Genomic DNA, 22,343 nt, shown 5'->3' with positions numbered 1-22,343 from the left:
TCCTGCCGCCGACGTCGGCGCTGCTCCCGTCGCCATGGTGACCAATCGAGGCCCGGTCCCGCCCCCGCCCCCCTGCCCCGGCCCCCTGACGTCGGCGCACGTCAGCGGCGGCGCGCGCCTGGCTGGGCCCTGCGGAGCAGGAGGCAGCGAGCGGAGGAGCGAGCCCAGTGGCCGTCGCCCGAGCCGCGCTGCCCGCCCGCCGGCGCTCCAGTCCGCCGTGTCTAGCAGCGGGGCCCAGCATGGTCATGGCGGATGGCCCGAGGCACTTGCAGCGCGGGCCGGTCCGGGTGGGGTTCTACGACATCGAGGGCACGCTGGGCAAGGGCAACTTCGCCGTGGTGAAGCTGGGGCGGCACCGGATCACCAAGACGGAGGTGCGGCCCGGGGCTCGGCGGGAGCGTCCGAGGCGAGGGTTCGGGAGAGGAGCTGTTTACCGAGAGGGGCGGCTGCAGCGGGGGCCTGGGGAGATCCGAGAGGCCGGGTTACTAGCTGAGGCGAGAGGGCCCGGGACTGTGAGGACCCAGGAGGTGCAGGGGGTCGGCGAGCGCCGAAGGGCTCGGGGCCGGGTCACCCGGCTCGAGTGTCGTTTGATTGGAAACCCGGCCAGCCAGGGCTTTGCCTTCCCTACGCCACCCCCGGTGGCCACACGGAATTTCGCCCAGAGCCTCCCACCCGGGCCGTGACCTGGTCTGTGGCCTCCGCTCCGGAGCCCAAGTTCCGCGTCTTCCCTGCTTTCGGCTGGGGGTGGGGTGGGAGGGGAAGTCTCGGTGCTCCTGGGCTGCGCGATGAGAGACGCCGCCAGCCCCGAGCAGGGGACCGCCTGCACTCGGACTCCCGGGACGGGGCATCGCGCGGCCCCCGGGACCCTGGCGCCCCTCCCAGGTCCCCCGAAGAAGGGCCCCCCGTGGCCGGGAATGCCCGGGCGGTCACTGTCCATCTTCTCTCTCTCCTTCTGCCCGACAGTGTCTCTGATTTGGTGTCAGGCTAGCTTGATCTCGTGCCTGAGGCATTTCCATCTAATACTCCAGACAATGGAACTGGTTAAAATGGTCATCTCTGCATTTGCACAGTTGGTGGGTTAGCCTTTCTTATCCTAGGTTGTTCCTTTACCAGGTGTGCATTTTGGCTGTGAATACGCGTTCCTTAAGCCACATCAGATTCTGCCTCTCTTACTCATAAAGCCTTCAGCTGCTTTCTGACGGTGAATCCAGCATCCCCCCCTTCCATTGCATATTCTAATGCACCGCAGATATTTTCTCACAAGTCTCTCTGTTCTTACCTAACCCGCCCCCCTTCCTTCCACTGCTTCAAGCTGCTCTCCTCAGGGTCTCTATTTTAAGACGTGCAAATTAAATACTTTAGAAAAACGGTAGAAACAAAACCATTCTTTAGAATAAAACCTTGTGTTTTTGACATACTCTACTCTGCCTTATTGTAGTTGTTCTGGAGTTTAATCCTTTTTCAGTTTTTTTTTTTTTGTTTTTTTTTTTGCCTTCAGTTTTCATCCTTTTCAGTTTTTGCCGTTATTAATGTGAATGTACTACAGTTTGAATATGGAATAACGTAGGACTTTTTTTCCAGAATGGCCGTGTAAGGTGAAGGGCATTTCAAAACTTGAATGATTTTTGTAGCTTTTTTTCTTAGAAGTTTTGCTTAATGTGAAGGAGATCCTTTCTAAAAGAAGGAGTATATGTCATTTTGTCATCTTCCCTTTTTGCCCTCCCCTACTGATCCTGAAACAGCCCAAATCTAATTTATTTTTTTAGCCTCAGTGCCAAGGTCATAAGTTTTCCTCTCACAAATTTACCAGTGGTAGCAATTTAGATTAAGTTTGTAATGATAAATAGTGTGACTATAGTGAGATTACCTAATCTGATCCCGGTATTTTTAAAAATGAAAAAAGAAATTGGTTCCATTCCTCTAAAGAACCATGGCCTAATGCCATGCCATTTCCCCTTAAATTACATGAAGAGAAGGCATTTTCAGTGTGTATTTTTATATGAGTCTTTGCTTAATGACTGTCTGAAAATCAAACAGATTGCACATTACAGAGCTTCTGCAGAACTTTTGAACTATGTTATGTGGTTGAATTCCAAACCCATCAGTTCATAATGTTTTTTCTCATCAACTCTTATTATTATTAGTCTTATTAGTCACAAGATTTAATTAAGTCAGCTGTTATTTATTAGGTCAAATTTAGGTAATACTGTATCTATTTAAGAACTGCTTAAGTGGAGCTAATGTGACTGTCTTTCTCTTGAGGTTGACAGTTCAGATGGTGTCCCTTTTAAACTGATAAATCTGGTGGAGCTAGGGGGCACTGTGGAGCAGTATCATGGTTTGGCTATCAGATAGGGTGAGATCAATGCTTTTGTAATTGAAGGCATAAGTCAGATCACGAAAGATCAATCTGATCTTGAATTGTGTGTGTAGTATATATGTGTAAAATGATTTAAGTTAAAAGCTAAATTTCTAGTCCACAGAACGCATCCCCCTTGTGCTTTTCTAAGGAAGGTGTCCTTAACATATAAAAAGAAATAGTGTGACTTTAAGATGGGTAAGTGTGAGTGTTTGTAGTAATTTGGTGTGATTGAAGATATTAAACTTGACAGGGTTAAGGGACATAGCAAGGTAATCAATGAAGAGAAAAGTTCCTGTGGATCTCAAGTTTTGTAAAGTTGCTTTGTGCACTTTTATGGTAATTTGCATTAAGAATTGCTTAGCTACTGGCACAGATACAATTGTTTCTTAAAGTATACTATTTGTTGTTAGTAAGGGTTTTTTTAAGCAGTATTTGCTATCTTCATTCATTCGCTGGATAAATATTTGTGTCTTTAATAAATATAACAACTGCCTCCAATACCACAAGTCATCTGACTAGTGGAAACTTTAAAGTTTTATTTAACATTATTTTAGATTCTTATTGCTGAACATACTACAGTACTAATTACAGTGAGAACAATTAATATGGTATAAAGAACAATATCAGCAAAATATCGTGATTATACTTACTGTTTATAAAGGTTTCTTCAATATCCTATGCTTTAACATCAATGTAAGTTTGTGTGTTTTAAAACTTAGAGGTCTTTTTTCCTAGGTTTGAACCTGAGGGAAATTTTAGGGCTTAGTTTAAACATCCGTGTGATGAACAATTGGACCCTTTTATTTTTAATTGGCTCTTCTCCGTCTCTTGTTTTATATCACTCAAAAATGGTGTATTTTCTACAGAGCTTGGGAGATCCAAGACAGTTTGCCTTTTAGGGAAAAAAAAAACCAGTAGACAAAAGAGATCTTCATTTTGGTCTAATCTATCAAATAGCTTAACATTGTTTGAGAAATACAATTGCATCATCATCTGAAGCAGTGTTCTCATGTTAGATCTCTATGTAAATTTTGCACACAAAAGGGAAGGCAGGTGGTGATAGAATCCAGCTTCCTAATATAATACTTCATAAAAGCTTTGTAGTATTGGTTTGTGGTTTATGAATTAGAGTAGCTAATTTTATAAAATTAGCATAATGGGAAAAGAATAATAGCATTTAGACTGTTAAACTGTTTTAGGCAATAGTGGTTGCTAGTTTGCTATGCTGTGAGTGTCCTTGAGTAGTGTTTTATTAATACTGTACTAGCAAGGAAGTTTTTCCTTCTAGCTAATTGTATGGCTGGTTCTCATTGTTTTTTGTCTGTTAAATAAAATTCCAGAAAGTCACTTGTGCCCTTAAACTTTTTTTGTTTTCTGACTATTAAAGAAATAAAGTCTTACTGTAGAAAACATAAAGAAGAGTATAGTGCACAAAAAAGTGCCTATGTAATTCCTCCACCAATGGGAATAAATCATTCTTAACATTATGGCATATTTCCCTCTAGTCTTTTTTTTAAATGCATTTTTTTCATAGATGAGATCACATGGTAAGTACACTTATATAAATTGTATCCTTTTCCCCCACTTATCATTATAGCCTAAGCATTTTGTTTATTATATATAACTTTATGAGACATTTTTAATAGCAGCGTAGTGTTCTACCTTGCAGGTGAATCCTGTTTTACTTAATGACTTCCTTATTTTTGAACATTATATAGTTTCCAGTTTTCATGTATAGTAAATAATGTGCGCTGAGTGATTTTTGTGTATATAACTCTTATGTCTGCATTTTTAATTTTTTAGGGAGGAGGAATTGGGGGTTAAATTCCTAGAAGGGAAATTACCAAGTAAGAAGGTATTATTTTTACATTAAAGAATTATGTATTTTTATTATCTAATCTATCTTGTTTATTATTGAAAAATTAAAAAGTATAGATAAATGAAAAGAATTACCCATAATATCTCCACCCAGAGATAACCATCATTAGTTATTTTCAGACCTTTTCTGTGACAGATAATTGAGTTTTCCTCAATACCATACCTCTTATATTGCTTAGCTAAAGAGCATATAAATGTGTGGTCCGTGATATCCTAAAGATATTTCACAGAGGTTCTGAAAATAACCTTATTAAAATGGCATGTAGGTGTTGGACTACTTACTTATCCTTAAGAGAACCTGGAATGCAAAACTGATAAAACGACATTCTAAAAACTGCTTTTGTTCACCTAAAATCTTTCTGTATGCATTTTGGGGCTTTTGTGTTTAGGCATAATTCTTAAACTATTACCTTAAAATGTAAGTATTTTTAAAGCTTTCCATATAGTTAAAGTATCAAAATTGCATTTTTAGAGCAAGAGTAGAAACAAGAGAAGGGATATTACACCTCGATTACTACAATGTTTCTTGAAGAAGAGAACTTACCTTTTAAATACGTTGGAATTTTGTATTTTGCTTTAAAATTTCAAGACTCTTCTGAATTGTCTTGTTATTAATCTTGTGCTGTGAAATATTCCAGATTGCAAGAAGCAGCTGTACTATGTGCAACAGAAGGACTTGTTACCAAATAACTTGATCACTAATATTTGTGTCTAGGCCTCTGTATGATCTTTAATTGTGTGTTGAAATAAAAATTATATTTGTCATGGACTATGTATGCTTTATTAGAAATTGTTCTCTAGTTTCTTGGCACCCCAAACAAATAATGTTTGGCAAATTATTTTGCTAAATATTGTTCAAAATGATCTGTTCTTTTGGGGGGAGGTAGGGGAGACAAACATGCAAAATAAGAGTTGTGTAAATTTTTATGTTCTATAGAAATTTTTAACTTTGTAACAGAGTTTAATGCATTCTGGTTTTAGTGCCGCTGGGAAATTCTATCTCAGTATCAGGCAATGAAGAAAACGTTTCTTTGGAAATAACTGAAACTGGTCTTGATTCTTGGATTCACAGGATGACATTTGATTTATGGCCCACTGCTAATGGCAGATTCATTTCCTTGGAGCCAAATGGATTCCAGAAATTCATTCAGATATCTTTCTTTCTTCTTCAGTGTACCTAGTACCTCTTCTACCTTCCACCTTCATATTTTTGAAATAAGTTATTTATGTAAAAGTTTCTTTATACAGAACATTTGTGGAGAATGCTTTCCCACTCTTCAAAGAGAAACAGCCCATATATCCAGTTTGAGATTATTAGAAGAATCAAAGACAATTACATTTGGGAATTTCACCAGAAACTCTTCCTTTTAAAAAACATTTAAAAATACTTTAAACAGGGTAAGAGATGAATCTTGGATGAATTAAACTGAAAAATGATGCTAAAATTTGTTTTAAGTTCTTCTTTAAAATAAACATAGTATTTATGTGTTTTTCTCCCAATTACAAAAGGTATGTGTGTTGATTTTAGACGTTGTTGAAAAGTTCAAAGAAGAAAATAAACATCCTTAATTCCACCATCCAGACCAAGAGATAACCACTGTTAATATTTGGTTCATATCCTCTCAGTTATTCACATATATTTTATTTATATGTATACATATAATCTGTTTTTTACTTAATGTTATTAACATTTCCCCATGTTTTTAAAAAACTGCGTAGAGCATGGTTAAATAGTATCCTTGCATGTGACTGTTTGTATTTTATTTAATCAATTTCCTATTATTGAACATTTAGATTATTTCTCTCTCTTGCTGTTTCGTTTTCTAAAATAATGTTTCAGGGGGCATTCCTGCATATACATCTTTGTGCATCCTCAGGGTAATCTCATTGCAGTGGAATTCTTCGGTCAAGGACTATGTCCTTACATCCGTATCTATGGCATTCGATGTGAAATTACCCTCCAGAAAAGGAATACCTATTAATTTTCATTAGGAAGAATGCATTCTTATGAGGAATATTATTTTTTAAGTTTTTCCCAGTTTGATAAGGGAAAATAATATTTTTATTTGAATTTGCATTTCTTTGATTATACAGTTTTATAAGATGATTATTTACATTTCTTTTGTGAATTGCTTTTTCGTTCTTTGGCCCATTTTTTAATTGAGTTGTCTTTTTTGTTGATTTGTTTAAATAATTTTTAAGATAGGAGATTATTTTTAATCACTTCTTTTGCAGTCTTAAAAATTCTCAGTTCAATTTTTATGGATCTCAAAGTGTAGGGACATTCACCTTTCCTCCAATCTGTTTTCCTTCTCCACCATTATAAAAGTCAAATCAAATCTTATTGAGGATTGTTTTATTATATGAATTTTTTATTTTAAAAGTCAATTTTAAATTGGAAAAAAGGTTGAATTTATTAATTCTTAAAGGGTAACCAGAAAAGTCCATGTCACTTTTACTACTGACTCTTACTGCTTTCAGAAACCTTATGATGTAGACCAATCACATTCACTTTTCAATCAAATAGTAGGCTAGTATGTTCTGATTCCACCCGTGATTTGATGTATAAGCTTGAAAAGTGCATTTATTTTTAATTTCAAAGATCTGATTGTTTGGTAAGGATAATGCTACTTGGTACTTTAGAAGGACAGTGTAGAATTAGTGTGTTAGTAGAAAGTAGCACTGAAGCGTGTATTAGCTGAAACAGCAAACATAAATTAATCCCTTCTGATTTGTTACTAGAAGAATAACTCTTACTGTGTAACTTCCTTACCAAGTCCCCCAAAGCCACTTTTCTATGTGTGGTTTCTTTAAGTGCATGAGATTAATATCTCTTTTATGAGAAGTGAAATAATTTTTTCTAAAATTATCAGAAAGACAGGGTAACATTACCATTAAATTACGTTTTGAAAAATGAAAAAAATTCTTTTATCCAAGAGCTTACACTATCTCATTTTTGCTCTTGAATTTAATCCCTTGTCTTCCTTGCAAATTTGTATTTTGCATAGTTGTTACTTTTATATGTATTTTTTTTTTTACTTAACGTTGGAAACATTTCTATGTATATAGTCTTCTTAATATTTAAATCTTATAAAATAATATAGCCATTTTATAGAGAATTTAGAAAATAAAACAAAAATGACTAATTTCACAGATGGAGAAGTTAGCATATATGATAAATATAATAACTCCATTTCATTTTTCTTTTTTCTTATTGGAAAAGTAATTCATGCTTATTGAAGGAAAACTGCACAGAAAAATATAAAGCAAGAAAAGAAAATAATCCATGATATTTTTCACCCACTGATAACATTTTCATCATATTTGTATCTAGATTTCCTGATCTGTTTCTATACATACCTTGTGTTGAGACTGCACTGATATCCTGATTTTTTATTTAATATTTTATTCTAAGCATTTCTCCATATTATTAAAAGGAACTATTTTAATAGCTGCATAAGTCATTAAACTTACCATAATTCATATAATTATTTCCCAATTATTGTTTCTATTTTTTATATTATGAATAATACTCTTGAATATGTTTGCACATAAATCTTTATCATCATTTCAGATTATTTCGTTCAAATACTTTGTCAGAAATAGAATTCTTAGGTTAAATGGGATGGATGCTTTTTAAGGTTCTTGATAAAGATTGCCAAATGACCTTCCAGAAAAGTTATAACCTATTTTATTATATTCCTACTAGCAGCGTATAAAACTGGCCATCTCATTGAACCTTAGCTCACAAGGGTGGTTACTTTTTGATCTTTGTAAATATAATAAGTGAAAATGGTATTTTTTGAGATATAATTGACATATAACATTACATTAGGTATTTTATTGTTCTTAATTCACATTTTCCTATTTCTGAGGTTGAATAATCAGTGTTTTTTTAATTCACATTTTCCTATTTCTGAGGTTGAATATTCAGTGTTGCTACTTTACATGGGATTTAGTTTGATAGTAATCTTGTTTACCTAATATGCCCTCCAAAGTCATATAGGAAATCTTCCTTTTGTCCCTTAGGAGAAGGAATATTAATTTTTCTATCTCCATATAAATTCACTGAAGGTTTTTCTTTAATACATTGCCTGCATAATTAACAATTAGAGAGCTGAATAATTTAGATGAACAAGAACAAAAAGGGATCCTTCAATTTACAGTCTCTTGCTTGACTTTGTTTGACCGTGCAGATTTTGTCCTTAGTACCATGGTCAGAACTTAGTAGAAAAGGGATGCAGAGAGTAAGTTTCCAGAAATCTAAGTTCGTAATTGGAACACAACGCTTTTGTAAGTTGGGCCTTTCATACACCATTGAGGAAATCCCCAAATGCAGATTTTTTGTTGATAAAATTTGTTTTCCAAAATATGTTCTCTTTGTTCTCACAGGCGTATTAAGTTCCTTGAGGATAGGAGTCAGATCTTGTTCATTTTTGCATCCTGGGCATAATTCCGGGCACACAACAGGTGCTCAGTAAATGTGTGAATAATAGGCTCTTTGAAAGTGAAAAGATTGAACTTGGAGTTAGATGGCCTGTGGTTTTTTTCCCGTTAATTCACTTGCGCTTTAGCACCTTTGTAAATTATGTAACATCTTTTGAACCTCAGTTTCATCCACTCATGGATGTACTACTTGTTCATTTACTTCACAAAGTTGAGAAATAAATGAGATAAAATATGTTAAAATATCTTGTTAAATTAAAAAGTGCTGTGCAGTTGTGAAAGTCATCATCATCATCATTATTATATTTCTGGGAAGTACTTGGTAAAGAGTCCCATTGTTAAGAAATTACCTGGAAGAGTATGGCAGAGACTGCTAGCTAATCACCAAAAATCCACTGTTTCCTCTTCTTCCGGGACCTACCACTGGACTGTTTCTTGGCTCCCTTGCATTTAGGTATGGTCATGTGACTGAGTTCTAACTAATGGAGTGAACAGAAGTAATGTGTGCCAATTCCAGGCCTGGCCCATAAAAACCTCTCATGAGGGTTCCTCCCAGCCTTTTTCTCCTGTCTGGCTAGAATGGAGACAACCTTCAGGGTAACCATGGAAGCCACCTGTTAGAGGTAGTAAAGCCTTCTTGAACTTCATATGCCTGCATGGAGGAGGGCCACCTGGTAGCTTCTTCACCCATCCAGTTCTGCAACATGAGCAAGAAACAAACTTCTCTTGTGTTTGAATCATTATATATTTTGGGGTCTACTTGCTACAGCAATTAGACTCGCCCTAACTATTGTAAGGAGTATGCTAACGCATGCTCTACTTTTTCTTTAGTGCTTTACTTTTTCATAATCCTCTTCTAGCAGCCTTACAAACAAGGGGTAACTGTAAAGATATAAATATATAGACCTGTAGTCCACATACGTATATTCTATGACCCAAGATAAAATTGAGGAGAGAATTATATTTTGTCATGTGAGACTTTTTGGCCTAGAAAAGTTAAATAATGAGGTTTATAACATTATTATTAAATTTAATTACATAATTTATATAATTTTCACTTTTTCATTGTTTGAGGCCAAGGTTCCAAAAGAATATCAAAGAGGAGATATCTCTTGGTAATACCTTACTTTAATTATGTTTAATATCTGAACTTTTTCTTTAACATTATGTTAAATAAATACTTAAGATATTATATATAGTAAAAATTTTTCTTAATGACAGTAATCATGCTGAGATTTTTTAAGTGGTGATTTCTTTCTCTACAATGCTTTTTCTATTTATTAGATGGTTGTGACCCATTTCTTTATAAAAGCTTTTTGTTGGGGAGGGGGTACTGGTATCTAGACACACTCCAGAAATTGTAGTGCAAGACATTTTCTTCAAAATATGCATGTCTGTGGAACTCTGTTACCTTCCTAAGGAATATTGAGGAAATTAAAATATACTCTTGTCGTTGTATCTGGCAGCTTTTACCCAGAATTATCTAAAGTAACTGATAATACTGTATTCTATCATACTCCTAGTTGGGGAAGGAGGATGCTTTAAATGTATTTAGATTTCAGGTGGTACAATAATGTCTCTAATAGCAAGCACAATATTAATTAGTCTACTTATCTAGCAAAGTTTAGCACCTTTTACTTTCTAGAATATTTTGATTATGGAAATAAAAAAAATACCACCAAACATAATGAAAATAGCTGTCACAAAACCTACACACTTTACTGCCTAGAGAAGGAGCCTACCCTCTTTCATCTTAGACAATAAATTTAATTTTACGCATTATATTTAATAATCTGATTGCCCCTGGGAAGCTTGAGTTCTTCTGTGAGTTGCAGTTAATTCAAACCAGGAAACAAGCTGTAGACAGCAAATGAGAAATAGAGAAAGGTAAGAAATAAACCTTACAGTAGAGCTTTAAGAGGTAACAGCAAAGGACAGAGCAACCATAAGGAAAGAAGAAGAAAAAACTAATTGTATAAACCGGAGTCTGAGGGAATTGAGTGAATTGACAAACGGAGTCCTATTTTCTTGGATACCTTTTGGGAGTATTGAACTATTATAACACATACAACAATTGATATTAAAAATTACTCCAAAACAGCAGCATAAGATATTTATGTTCAGAATACTTTTGGGTAGAATGTGAAGTACATTTTAGAGTTTCTTCAGAACTTATTATAATGAAGTTTCAGTGGTTCCCAATTATCTGAAAATTTTATTCAAATTGGAATGGCTTATTTCCTAACCAAATATCTACTAATTTTAAAAAATTAGTTCTTTTTAGTTGTGTGAAAAAAAGTACTTGATTTTTGATTGATGACTACCTAGTTATTCACCTTCAAATGCAGTTCCTTCAAATTATTACCCTTGGAGTGGTTTGGGTTCCTATCTAGTTATGACAGGAAGAGGACACATTTTTGCAGTCGAATTCCTTTAAGGAAATCAAAATTTAGTGTAATTAGTAACATTTGAGTTTTTGCACTTTGATTTTTAAAACAAAATTTAATCTAATTGGTATTTCTTCATGTGATTTTCATAGATTTTTCAGAAAGATAATGTCTGTAGTCTTTGTAACTATCGCTTGTCTAGAAAAATTGTATTTCAGTACAGTAGAAACTGTCTTCTACTTGGCTGATCATTTGTTTGTAGATACTTGCAGTGGGATGATAACTTGAAACTAACTAGTTGAAACTGCTGACATTTTAATTCTTCAGTTTATAAGTGGAGTAAAAAGGCATTACAGTTGTACTGAAAGAGAAATATGTTTTATTAAAGTGACTTTGCAGGGTTATTCTTCCTAGCACACTGAAGACGCTCCCAAACAAGATCTACCACAGTGCCTTACACGTGGTAGATGTTGAAGAAATATTTGTTGAATGAATGAATGAATGAATGAGCATTGAATTTAAACTAGTTATCATCATTGTCATAGGAAACTACAGGCAAAGTTTCAGATGTCATTTATTAAAAAGATTCTTAATGGGAAAATGTTAACCATTGTATACTAATTTTATTTATTTGTATCTGGGATACAGGTGGCAATAAAAATTATAGATAAATCTCAGCTGGATGCAGTGAACCTTGAGAAAATCTACCGAGAAGTACAAATAATGAAAATGTTAGACCACCCTCACATAATCAAACTTTATCAGGTATGACTTAGCCTTACACCTCCCCATGCTTCTCATATTCAGTTCTCTATTTTGCATATCATTTTTCTCTTTTGTGTTAGTTAGATAATTATATGCTTTTATTAAGCTGAGTACATCTATTTTTCTATATTTAAATAAAAAATTAGGAAATCAGCGGGGCCGGCCCGGTGGCGCAAGCGGTTAAGTGCGCGCGCTCCGCTGCGGCGGCCCGGGGTTCGCTGGTTCGGATCCCGGGCGCGCACCGACGCACTGCTTGGTAAGCCATGCTGTGGCGGCGTCCCATATAAAGTGGAGGAAGATAGGCACCGATGTTAGCCCAGGGCCGTCTTCCTCAGCAAAAAAGGAGGAGGATTGGCGGATGTTAGCTCAGGGCTGATCTCCTCACAAAAAAAAAAAAAAAAAAAAAAAAAAAAAAAAATTAGGAAATCAAAAACTACTAGTAGCTTAATTTTAAGTTGTCTCTGAGATTGTAAGTTATTTATTTAAAAAGTTTGTAGTTGTGCATTTATGATACTCTGCTTAAACCTGCTGGGTTTGATGATGGTACCATTAATGAGGATACGGCAGTTTTGCTTATCTAAAAAATATACTGTTTGTGTTTTATGAAATACAAAGACTAAAATAGTATATTACTTAGTGGCATACTCTGAAATAGCTAGAGCCAAATCTTATACTTTGTTTGGGTTATTTTATCAGATAAAGTAAGTGAGCCATTTTTTAAAAAATCAACTTTATTAAGATATTTTTGTAAAATAAACTGCACCCATTTCAAGTGTAAGCCATGTTTTTAAAAGGAAGATATTTCTCAGATTTTTGAAGAGTAATTCATGTTTAAGAATGATAACATAATATAAAACATTTTTTTTTACTTTTCTACTCATTAATATGTAGAATTTCTGTATTGGAAAACTATTTTTAAAATAAAGTGTTATAGTGTGCTAGCCTATGACTTTGATCTCCAAAGTATGGTATGTACACCCAATGGTATGCTAGACTCAGCCTGTACTGGCTTGTGAGAACTGATTGTTCAATTTTCAAAAGTTTTATAGTCTGATTAACATCATGTTAGTACCTCAAAATCAGTGATGGTTGGCATATTTATACCACAGAAATTGGTTTACAAGTCAAGGCCTTGTTTTTCCTCAAAGAGCTAGTGCTAACACACCACTGTATGCACTCAAATGGGTTAGCACAAGTGTCCCTTGGGGTATAAAAAGAAAAATACTAGAACTTCTAATTATGTTTATTTTTTTACATTTATCTTCTTGTGTGCATTTTTATAACATACAGCATATATTTATACAGTGGCACAAGTATGTAATTTGTGTCTCTGTATGTATATATTCATAAATACATGTACATGCGTGTGTATGTATATATATACGCACACACATGTATATGCATATGTACATTCATATATATATTTGGCTAAACAACTTTTTTATTGATAGAGGTTTGCAGTTAAAAAGGTGTGGAGACCATTGGAGACCATTAGCATTACCATTAGCTAAGAATGAGAGACTATGGTGTGCCACTCAAAACAATTTCTAAAGTTCTAACACTGCAGAGGGCCTCTTATGTCAAATTTATATCAGAATATTTCTCCCTTTAAGCTTTATTTTATTTTTTTTTTTACATTCCTAAAGAGGATACTTATAAAAAAACTAATCATATCCTTAGAAGTCTCTAATGAACCATAAGCCAACCTGAGGTTAAAACTACCGTAGTTCACATGATAATTCTATCTTTATTTGAATTAAATCAGTTAAATTGATTTACTGTTTGACTTGTTTAGACCCAAATTGTAAGTAGCTCTTAGTTTTCTGGCCCGATAGGGAATAGTCCTAAACCTATATGTTAGAGCAAAATTAGTTTTCAGCCTTTCAGTAGGTAGCAGTTATATTTACATTATTAGCATATGTGGGAAGGTAAAAAGATAAAGAGTGTTTCAGAGAAGCACTCTAAAATTCACTCATGTTGAATCTATAAATTCATTTCCTTTCAGTTCAGGATAGTTTGAAAAATCATGTTTGTGACGATGACATGCTTCCTTTCTGAACCTAGAAAAACTAATTTAAACAAAAGTGTATAGCAGTGGAGTTATGAAAAAGCTTTTGAACAATGTTTTAAAATAACAGTACTTTGTAGCAATATTAAAGTATAGTAGGAGGAATATCACACTGTGCCAGATTAGCTAGGCTCCCAGCCAGATAAACTGAGCTCTGGTTTATTATTCTTTTCTTACTCAGAGTCCACCATATAACAGGGCTAGAAAAGTCAGTGAGAAGGTGGTAAAAAGTCGATCTTCAAAACTCCTATTAGCTCTATTAGCATTTCTCAAAATTGAGCATAACAGTCACCTGGGGATTTTGTTAAAATGTAAATTCTGTGTCACTAGGTCTGGGATGGGGCCTGAGATTCTGCATTTCTAACACCCCTGGGCAGAGCTGGTTCTGCTGCTGGTCTATGGGCCGCACTTGAATGAGCAAGGATCTAGATTTTTCATCAAAGTGTTAGCAAGAGGATATTGTCAATCTTGTAAACTTTGCCAGCTTCTGAATTGTTGATAACTTTGATACTTTTATTAGTTTTAATTTAGGTAACTCCATAGAATGTTGTGGTAAATTGCAGTCGTTTCCTGTCAGACTAATATGGAATTATTTATCAATAGGTAATGGAAACCAAAAATATGTTGTACCTTGTGACAGAATATGCCAAAAATGGAGAAATTTTTGGTAAGCACTTTTCTTTAAAATTTTTTTTAATTTGAAAATGTCATTAATCTTCATGAATGGAGTATTTTCTGTTAATTCTTCTGCTTGTTTAAGAGTTGGTAACGTGAATTAGAAATTTATAAGCATTAGAATATAATAAAATATCCAGTAAGCTAAAAATATGAAATTTAATTTATTCTCTTATATTTATGATATTAAAGCTATACTTAATTCTCTCATCTGTGTTAAAGAGATTAGAGAATCAAAGATAGGGAAAAACTTGCAGTTATATGGCGAGGGAGATCTTGTTTCCTTTTAACCTTTCTTTCCAGGGGACAGGTCAGTCAACAAATATTTCTTGAGCTCCTACTATGTCCCAGGCATTGTACTAGGTCTGGGGGATACAGTGGTGACCTAAATAACACAATCCCTGCCACTGTATATCTGATGGTTTAGTAAGCTATTAACTGTAGCCGTAGGACCTCAGCAAGTCACTAAACCTCTCTAGGACTTGGTTCCTTTATCTTTGATAAGAAAGTATTTGATTAATTAGTTTCTATGATCCATTCTAAGCCTTAAAAAGTTATAAATATTAGTTCTAGCTTTCATCTATTTTATTTTTACTGTGTGGAGCCAGAACACTGTAGGTAGTTTAAATATTTTTGGTTTTTAACCTAAATTTAAGTCTAAAATGGTTTTTTCACCAGCTTTATTGAGAGATAATTCACATATAATATATTGCACATATTTAATATGTATAATTTAATGTTTTCACACACACACATGTGTGAGAAAAACCATCACCACAATCAAGATATCAATCACTCCCAAAAGTTTCTTTGGGTCCCTTTCTCTTGCCTCATCTCACCACCAGGCAATTACTTACCTGTTTCTGTCACTACAGACTAGTTTGTGTCTTCTAGAATTTTCTATAATCATACAGCATGTAATCTTTTTTGTCTGGCTTCTTTCTCTCAGTATAATTATCTTAAGAATTCATCCATTTTGTTGCATGTATCAATATATCATTTCTTTTTATTGTAAGCAGTATCCTATTTTATGACTATTCCCCAATTTGCTTATTCATTCATGTGTTGATAGACATTTGGGTTGGTTTCAGTTTTTGGCTATTAAACATGAATTGTTATGACCATTCATATACAGGTCTTGAACTTACAGTCTACCTTCAAGGAATAGTCACCACTTCACATATAGTATAAGAACCTTATGATAATATACTTCTATTTTGCCTTTCCTGGCCTTTATGTTCTTGTCATACATTTCACTTATACCTATTTTATAAAACATAAAATATAGTGTCGTTATTTTTGTTTAAGTAGTTAATTATGTTTTAAAGAAATTGCAATTTTTTTTTAAAAATCTTATATGTTTACCAGTGGATTTACCATTGCCGCATCCCTATAAGTAGATGCGTGTTTTCATCTTCATTCTTTGTGTAGATACATATTTTTGTCTGGTGTCATTTTTTTCCTGCTTGAAGGATTTTCTTTGGCATTTCTTGGAGTGCAGGTCTGTTGGTGATGAAATTTTTCAGCTTTTGTATGTCCAAAATAATCTTTCTTTTGTCTGTTTTTGAAAGATATTTGTACTGGATATATAATTCTAGGCTGACTTTTTGTTTCAGTACTTTAAAGATGTTGATCCACTGTCTTCTCATTTGCATTATTTCTTTTTTTTTTTTTTAATTTTTTGTTCATTGCAGTATCATTGGTTTATAACATTGTATAAATTTCAGGTATACATCATTATACTTCTATTTCTGCATAGATTACATCATGTTCACCACCCAAATACTAATTACAACCCATCACCACACACATGTGCCGAATTATCCCTTTCGCCCTCCTCCCTCCCCCTTTCCCCTCTGATAACCACCAATCCAATCTCTGTCTCTGTGTGTTTGTTTATTGTTGTTATTATCTACTACTTAATGAAGGAAATCATACGGTATTTGACCTTCTCCCTCTGATTTATTTCACTTTGCATAATACCCTCAATGTCCATCCATGTTGTCACAAATGGCTGGATTTCATCGTTTCTTATGGCTGAGTAGTATTCCATTGTGTATATATACCACAGCTTCTTTATCCATTCGTCCCTTGATGGGCACTTAGGTTGCTTCCAAGTCTTGGCTATTGTGAATAACGCTGCAATGAACACACGGGTGCATGTATCTTGATGCACTGATGTATTCAAGTTCTTTGGATGAATACCCAACAGTGGAATAGCTGAATCATATGGTAGTTCTATCCTTGATTTTTTGAGGAATCTCCATACTGTTTTCCATAGTGGCTGCACCAGTTTGCACTCCCACCAGCAGTATATGAGAGTTCCCTTCTCTGCACATCCTCTCTAACACATGTTGTTTCCTGTCTTGTTAATAAGAGCCATTCTGACGGGTGTGAGGTGATATCTCATTGTAGTTTTGATTTGCATTTCCCTGATAGTGATTTTGAACATCTTTTCATGTGCCTGTTGGCCATCTGTATATCTTCTTTGGAGAAATGTCTGTTCAGGTCTTTTGCCCATTTTTTAATTGGGTTGTTAGTTTTTTTTTCTTGTTGAGATGCATGAGTTCTTTGTATATTTTGGAGATTAAGCCCTTGTCAGATGTATGGTTTGCAAATATCTTCTCCCAATTGTTAGGTTGTCTTTTTGTTTTGTTGATGGTTTCCTTTGCTGTGCAGAAGCTTTTTAGTTTGATGTAGTCCCATTTGTTTAGTTTTTCTATTGTTTCTCTTGCCCGGCCAGACACGGTGCTTGAAAATATGTTGCTAAGACCGATGTCAAAGAGCATACTGCCTATGTTTTCTTCTAGAAGTTTCATAGTTTCAGGTCTTACATTCAAGTCTTTAATCCATTTGGAGTTAATCTTTGTGTATGGTGTAAGGTAAGGGTCTACTTTCATTTTTTTGCATGTGGCTGTCCAGTTTTCCCAACACCATTTGTTGAAGAGACTTTATTTTCTCCATTGTATGTTCTTGGCTCCTTTGTCAAAGATTAGCTGTCCATAGATGTGTGGGTTTATTTCTGGGCTTTCGATTCTATTCCATTGATCTGTGTGTCTGTTTTTGTGCCAGTACCATGCTGTTTTGGTTACTATAGTTTTGTAGTATATTTTGAAATCAGAGAGTGTGATACCTCCAGCTTTGTTCTTTTTTCTCAGGATTCCTTTACTTATTCGGGGTCTTTTGTTGTTCCAAATAAATTTTAGGATTCTTTGTTCTATTTCTGTGAAAAATGTTGTTGGAACTTTGATGGGGATTGCATTGAATCTATAGATGGCTTTAGGAAGTATGGACATCTTAACTATGTTAATTCTTCCAATCCAAGAGCATGGAATATCTTTCCATTTCTTTGTGTCTTCTTCAATTTCTTTCAGAAATGTTTTATAGTTTTCGGTGTACAGATCTTTCACCTCTTTGGTTAAGTTTATTCCTACGTATTTTATTCTTTTTGTTGCAATTGTAAATGGGATGGTATTCTTAATTTCTCTTTCTGCTACTTCGTTGTTAGTGTATAGAAATGCAACTGATTTTTGTATGTTGATTTTGAATCCTACAACTTTACCATATTCATTTATTACTTCTAAAAGTTTTCTGGTGGATTCTTTAGGGTTTTCTATGTATAAAATCATGTCATCTGCAAATAGTGACAGGTTTACTTCTTCCTTTCCAATTTGGATCCCTTTTATTTCTTTCTCTTGCCTGATTGCTCTGGCTAGGACTTCCATCATTTGCATTATTTCTGACAAGAAATCTACAGTCATCTTATTCTTTAGTCCTCTGCATGTAATGTATCTTTTTTCTCTGGCTACTTTTAACATTTTCTGTTTATCACTGGTTTCAACAATTTCATTATGATGTACCTTTGTGTGGTTTTCTTTATGATTTTTATGTTTGGTCTTCATTGAGCTTTTTGGATCTGTGAGTGTACAGTTTCCATCAGATTCAGAAAATTTTCAGCCATTATTTTCTTAACTAATTTTTCTGGCCCACCCCTCTCTTCTCTTCCTCAGAGACTCCAATTACACATATATTAATGCTGTTTGAAATTGTCCCACAGCTCGCTGGTGCTCTTTTCCATTTTAAAAAGATTCCTCTTGGGGCCGGCCCAGTGGCATAGTGGTTGGATTCGCGTGCTCTGCTTCAGCAGCCCAGGGTTCTCAGGTTAGGATCCCGGGCATGGAGCTGTGCACTCCCTATCAAGCCATATTGTGGCAGGCATCCCACATATAAAATAGAGGAAGATGGGCAGATGTTAGCTCAGGGCCAATCTTCTTCAGCACAAAGAGGACGATTGGCAACAGATATTAGCTCAAGGCTAATCTTCCTCACCAAAAAAAAAAGATTCCTCTTTATGTATTTCATTTTGGATAGTTGCTATTTCTATGGCTTCAGCTTCACTAATCTTTTCTTCTGCAGTGTCTAATCTGTAATTAAACTCATCCAATATATTTTTCATCTCAGACATTATAGTTTTTAGCTCTGTAAACTTGACTAAGGCCTTTTTGTTTTTTAAGTAACTTTTAATGTCCATGTCTCGTAATTCTGACATCTCTAGCAGTTGTGCATCAGTTTTGAATGGTTGGTGTTTTTCCTCAGTTTTGGTTATATTTTCCTGCTTCTTTACATGTCTGGTAGTCTTTAACTGGATGCCAGACATTGTCAATTTTACCTTATCGGTTGCCACATATTTTTGTGTTTCTATAACTTGTTGTGAGCTTTGTTCTGGGACACAGTTAAGTTACTTGGAAACAGTTTGATTTATTTGGGTCTTTCTTTTATGATTAGAGCAGTGCTCAGTCTAGGTCTAATTATTTCCCACTTTTGAGTTTTCTACCCAAATGCCCCATGAATTCTGGGCATTTTTTTAGCCTGGCCAGTAGGAACAGGCACTATTTCTGGTACCAGGCACTGTTCTCTCTAATCCTGTCAGACAGTTCTTTCTCTGGCCTCAGGTAGTTTTCTCGCATGTGTGCCAATCAGTATTCTCCTGAATGCCCCAGGGGGATCCTCTGCAGATCTGTGGAGTTTTCTCTGTGTGTAGCTCTCTCTTCTCTGGTAGTCTGTTTTCTGGCCTCTGTTTGCCTTGTTCTCCCTAGACTCTCAGCTCTGTCTCCTCAACTCAAGGACTTTGCTGGGCTCTGCCTGGGTTTCCCCTCCCTACGTTGTAGCCTAGACGCTCTCTCAAGGCATTAGTTGAGGGTATTTGTAGGTCTCACCTAATTTATTTCCTGTTTCTCAGGGATCACTTTCCTTCTTTGCCTGATGTTCACTGTCTTATAAACAATATCTCATATATTTTCGTCTGTTATTTTGTTTGTTGGGGGTGGGTTGTTTCAGGCAGGAGGGTAAATCTGGTCCCTTTTGGTCGAAAGTAGAAGTCTCTGTCTCAAAATTATCTTTAATTTTAGTTATTTTAAAAAGAGAGAGTTATATACACTTCTGTAGTTTTGAAAAATCTACTATTTACATTTGAATTCTAAATAAATTGTTCTGATTGAATAATTTTCTAATTGTATTTCAAGAAAGATAGTTGGCTTGCCTCTTTTACTTATTTTTTTTCTCTTGTATGCTACTGCTTATTGAGCTTGGTTAAATTCTTAAGATATTCGCTTCAACTAGAAGCTTCTTAACTGATGCTGTAATAGAATGGTATGGGCTCTGAAGCCAAGCAGATCTGGTTTACAATGCTGGCTGCACCATATGAATTGATGCATTGCTTTGGGCAAGTTTCTTCCTTTCCTTTCCTTCCCTTTCTTTTCCTTTTTTCTTTCTTTTTGTTCTTTTTCTTTCTCCTTCTTTCTTTCCTATTCTTTCTTATATTCACTCATTCATTCATTCATTAAGTCTTTTCCAGAAATCTTTATTGAAACCGACTATGTGTCATACACTGTTCTTTGTGGTAAGAATACAACAAAGAAGAAAACAGACCAAAATCCCTGTTCTCATGAACCTTACATTATAGTGTGGAGAGACAGACAAGAGACAAAATAAGTAAATTATGTAGTATATTAGATGATGATACGTGCTATGGAAATAATGAAGCAAGAAAGGGGACATGGGGAGTGGGGGAGTTGATTGCAGTATTAAATAGAGTGGTCAGGGAAGGCTTCGATGACATTTGAGCAAAGACTAGAAAGCACAGTCCTATAGATAGGGCAGAAAGAGGGTGATCCAGGGAGAGAGAGGAGTAAATGCAAAGGCCCTGAAGCAGCAGTGTGCTTGGTGTATTCAAGGACTAGCAGGGAGGCCAGTGTGGCGGGAGAGAAGCAAGCAAGACGGAAGAGGGAGAGTGAACAAGGAGGCAGAACAGTAGGAGATGAGGTCAGAACGGTAAATGGGAGGCAGGAGTGGGGTAGATTTGGGGGCTTTGTAGGCCATTGTAAGGACTGTGGCTCTTACCTTGAATAAAATTAGGTAATCATTAAAGGGGTTTGAACAAAGAAGTGATTGTATCTAATTTAACATTTTAAAAGCATCACTCTGGCTGCTGTATTGAGAAGAGATTGTAGTGAGCAAGAGTAGAAACAGGGAGACCAGGTAGGAGGCTGTTGCAATAGTCCAAGTGGAGACAATGATGGCTCAGACCAGGGTAGTAGCAGTGCACATGGTGTTAAGTGGTCAGACTCACGATATGTTTTGAAAGTGGAATCAGTAGGATTTCTTGACAGATGGAGACCACCTAAGTAGTGAGTGTGATGAGGGAAGAGACCAATGTCTGATCCCCAAGGCACTCAAATATTAAAAGGTTGGGAAAAGAGGAGGAACCAGCAAACGAGACAGAGAAAAAAACCAAGAGAATGCAGTGTCCTGGAAACAAATGAAGAAAGTATTCTCAGGAGGATGGAATGAACATCTGTGTCAAATGCTGCTGATAGATCAAGAAAGATGAAGAATAACAGTTGACCGTTGTATTTGGCAGTTGGTAATAGCAGTTTTGGTGGAGCAAGTGGGCCAAAAGCTAGATTAAGGGATTTTAAGAGAAAATGAGAGGAGAAACATGGAGAGAGCAGAATAGACAACTCTTACAAGGACTTCTGTTGCAAAAAGGGAGAAAAGAAATGGGGAAGTAGTTGAGAAGGGCAGTGGGTTCAAGGGAAAGATTTTTAAGTCTTTACCCATTGGAATATTTTTAAAGCTTCAGGCTATAGTTTTATGAGTAAACTAGAAATGGCTATTACATGTTAGATGTCATTTCTGTGAAAATGGAATATTCTAAATTGCTCTTTCTTGCTAAGACTTTGATGATAAAAGTTTGGATCACATGGTTTTATATAAATTGAAGCATAATTTTGGGATTTTTTTAATGTATAAAGTTTATATTTAATGTAAAATATATAGGTTAAATATGGAAGATAAGATAGAGTAAACTATAGATTCAGATAGGTGCAGGCAAAGAACAGTCTGGTAGCCAGCCAGTTTCTGACACTGAGGAGCCCATGAGGATTAGTGAAATAGAAGTGAGAAGATGGAACGTTAATGGAACATTATGTCCAGTCCATGGAACATTAATCAAGTAATGAAAAACATGTATATGATTTTAAGTGAATTCTGAGCCAAAAATGTTTTAAGTCAGCTGGAAACTGAAATGAAAAAGAACCACATAAACAGTATTGAACTATGTATTAAGAACTATATATTAAGATTTATTTTTTATGTTTGTAACTTTGGAATTACTCTTTATCTTACAAGTATTCATTTAGTGCCTACTCTGTGCTGGAGGGCATTGTATTCCTTTTTATTTTTTTCATTCCGTTAGTTTCAT

General features: G+C 35.6%; 1 protein-coding gene across 4 annotated transcripts in view; it reads left to right on the top strand.

The window, feature by feature from the left end:
• Positions 1 to 163: 163 nt before the first annotated feature.
• SIK2 (salt inducible kinase 2) overlaps positions 164 to 22,343 on the top strand; it is a 123,221-nt gene continuing 101,041 nt past the window's right edge. For 2 of the 4 annotated variants that reach the window (XR_009220767.1, XM_058545244.1), the window contains exons 1-3: positions 164 to 374; positions 11,722 to 11,838; positions 14,510 to 14,573. Coding sequence is in view for 3 of the 4 variants with exons in the window: in XM_058545244.1 (XP_058401227.1) it covers positions 240 to 374; positions 11,722 to 11,838; positions 14,510 to 14,573 (316 nt within the window). In the remaining variant the exon portion in view is untranslated. Of the gene's footprint in view, positions 375 to 5,475; positions 5,639 to 11,721; positions 11,839 to 14,509; positions 14,574 to 22,343 lie in introns of all 4 variants that reach the window. The other 2 variants (XM_058545245.1, XM_058545246.1) reach the window with 2 other exon arrangements.

The sequence above is a fragment of the Diceros bicornis genome, chromosome 7 (genome assembly GCF_020826845.1).
Source record: "Diceros bicornis minor isolate mBicDic1 chromosome 7, mDicBic1.mat.cur, whole genome shotgun sequence".
NCBI classification, from domain to species: domain Eukaryota; kingdom Metazoa; phylum Chordata; class Mammalia; order Perissodactyla; family Rhinocerotidae; genus Diceros; species Diceros bicornis.
The sequence above is the reverse complement of the archived record's forward strand: the minus strand, read 5'-3'. Positions and strand labels throughout refer to the sequence as shown.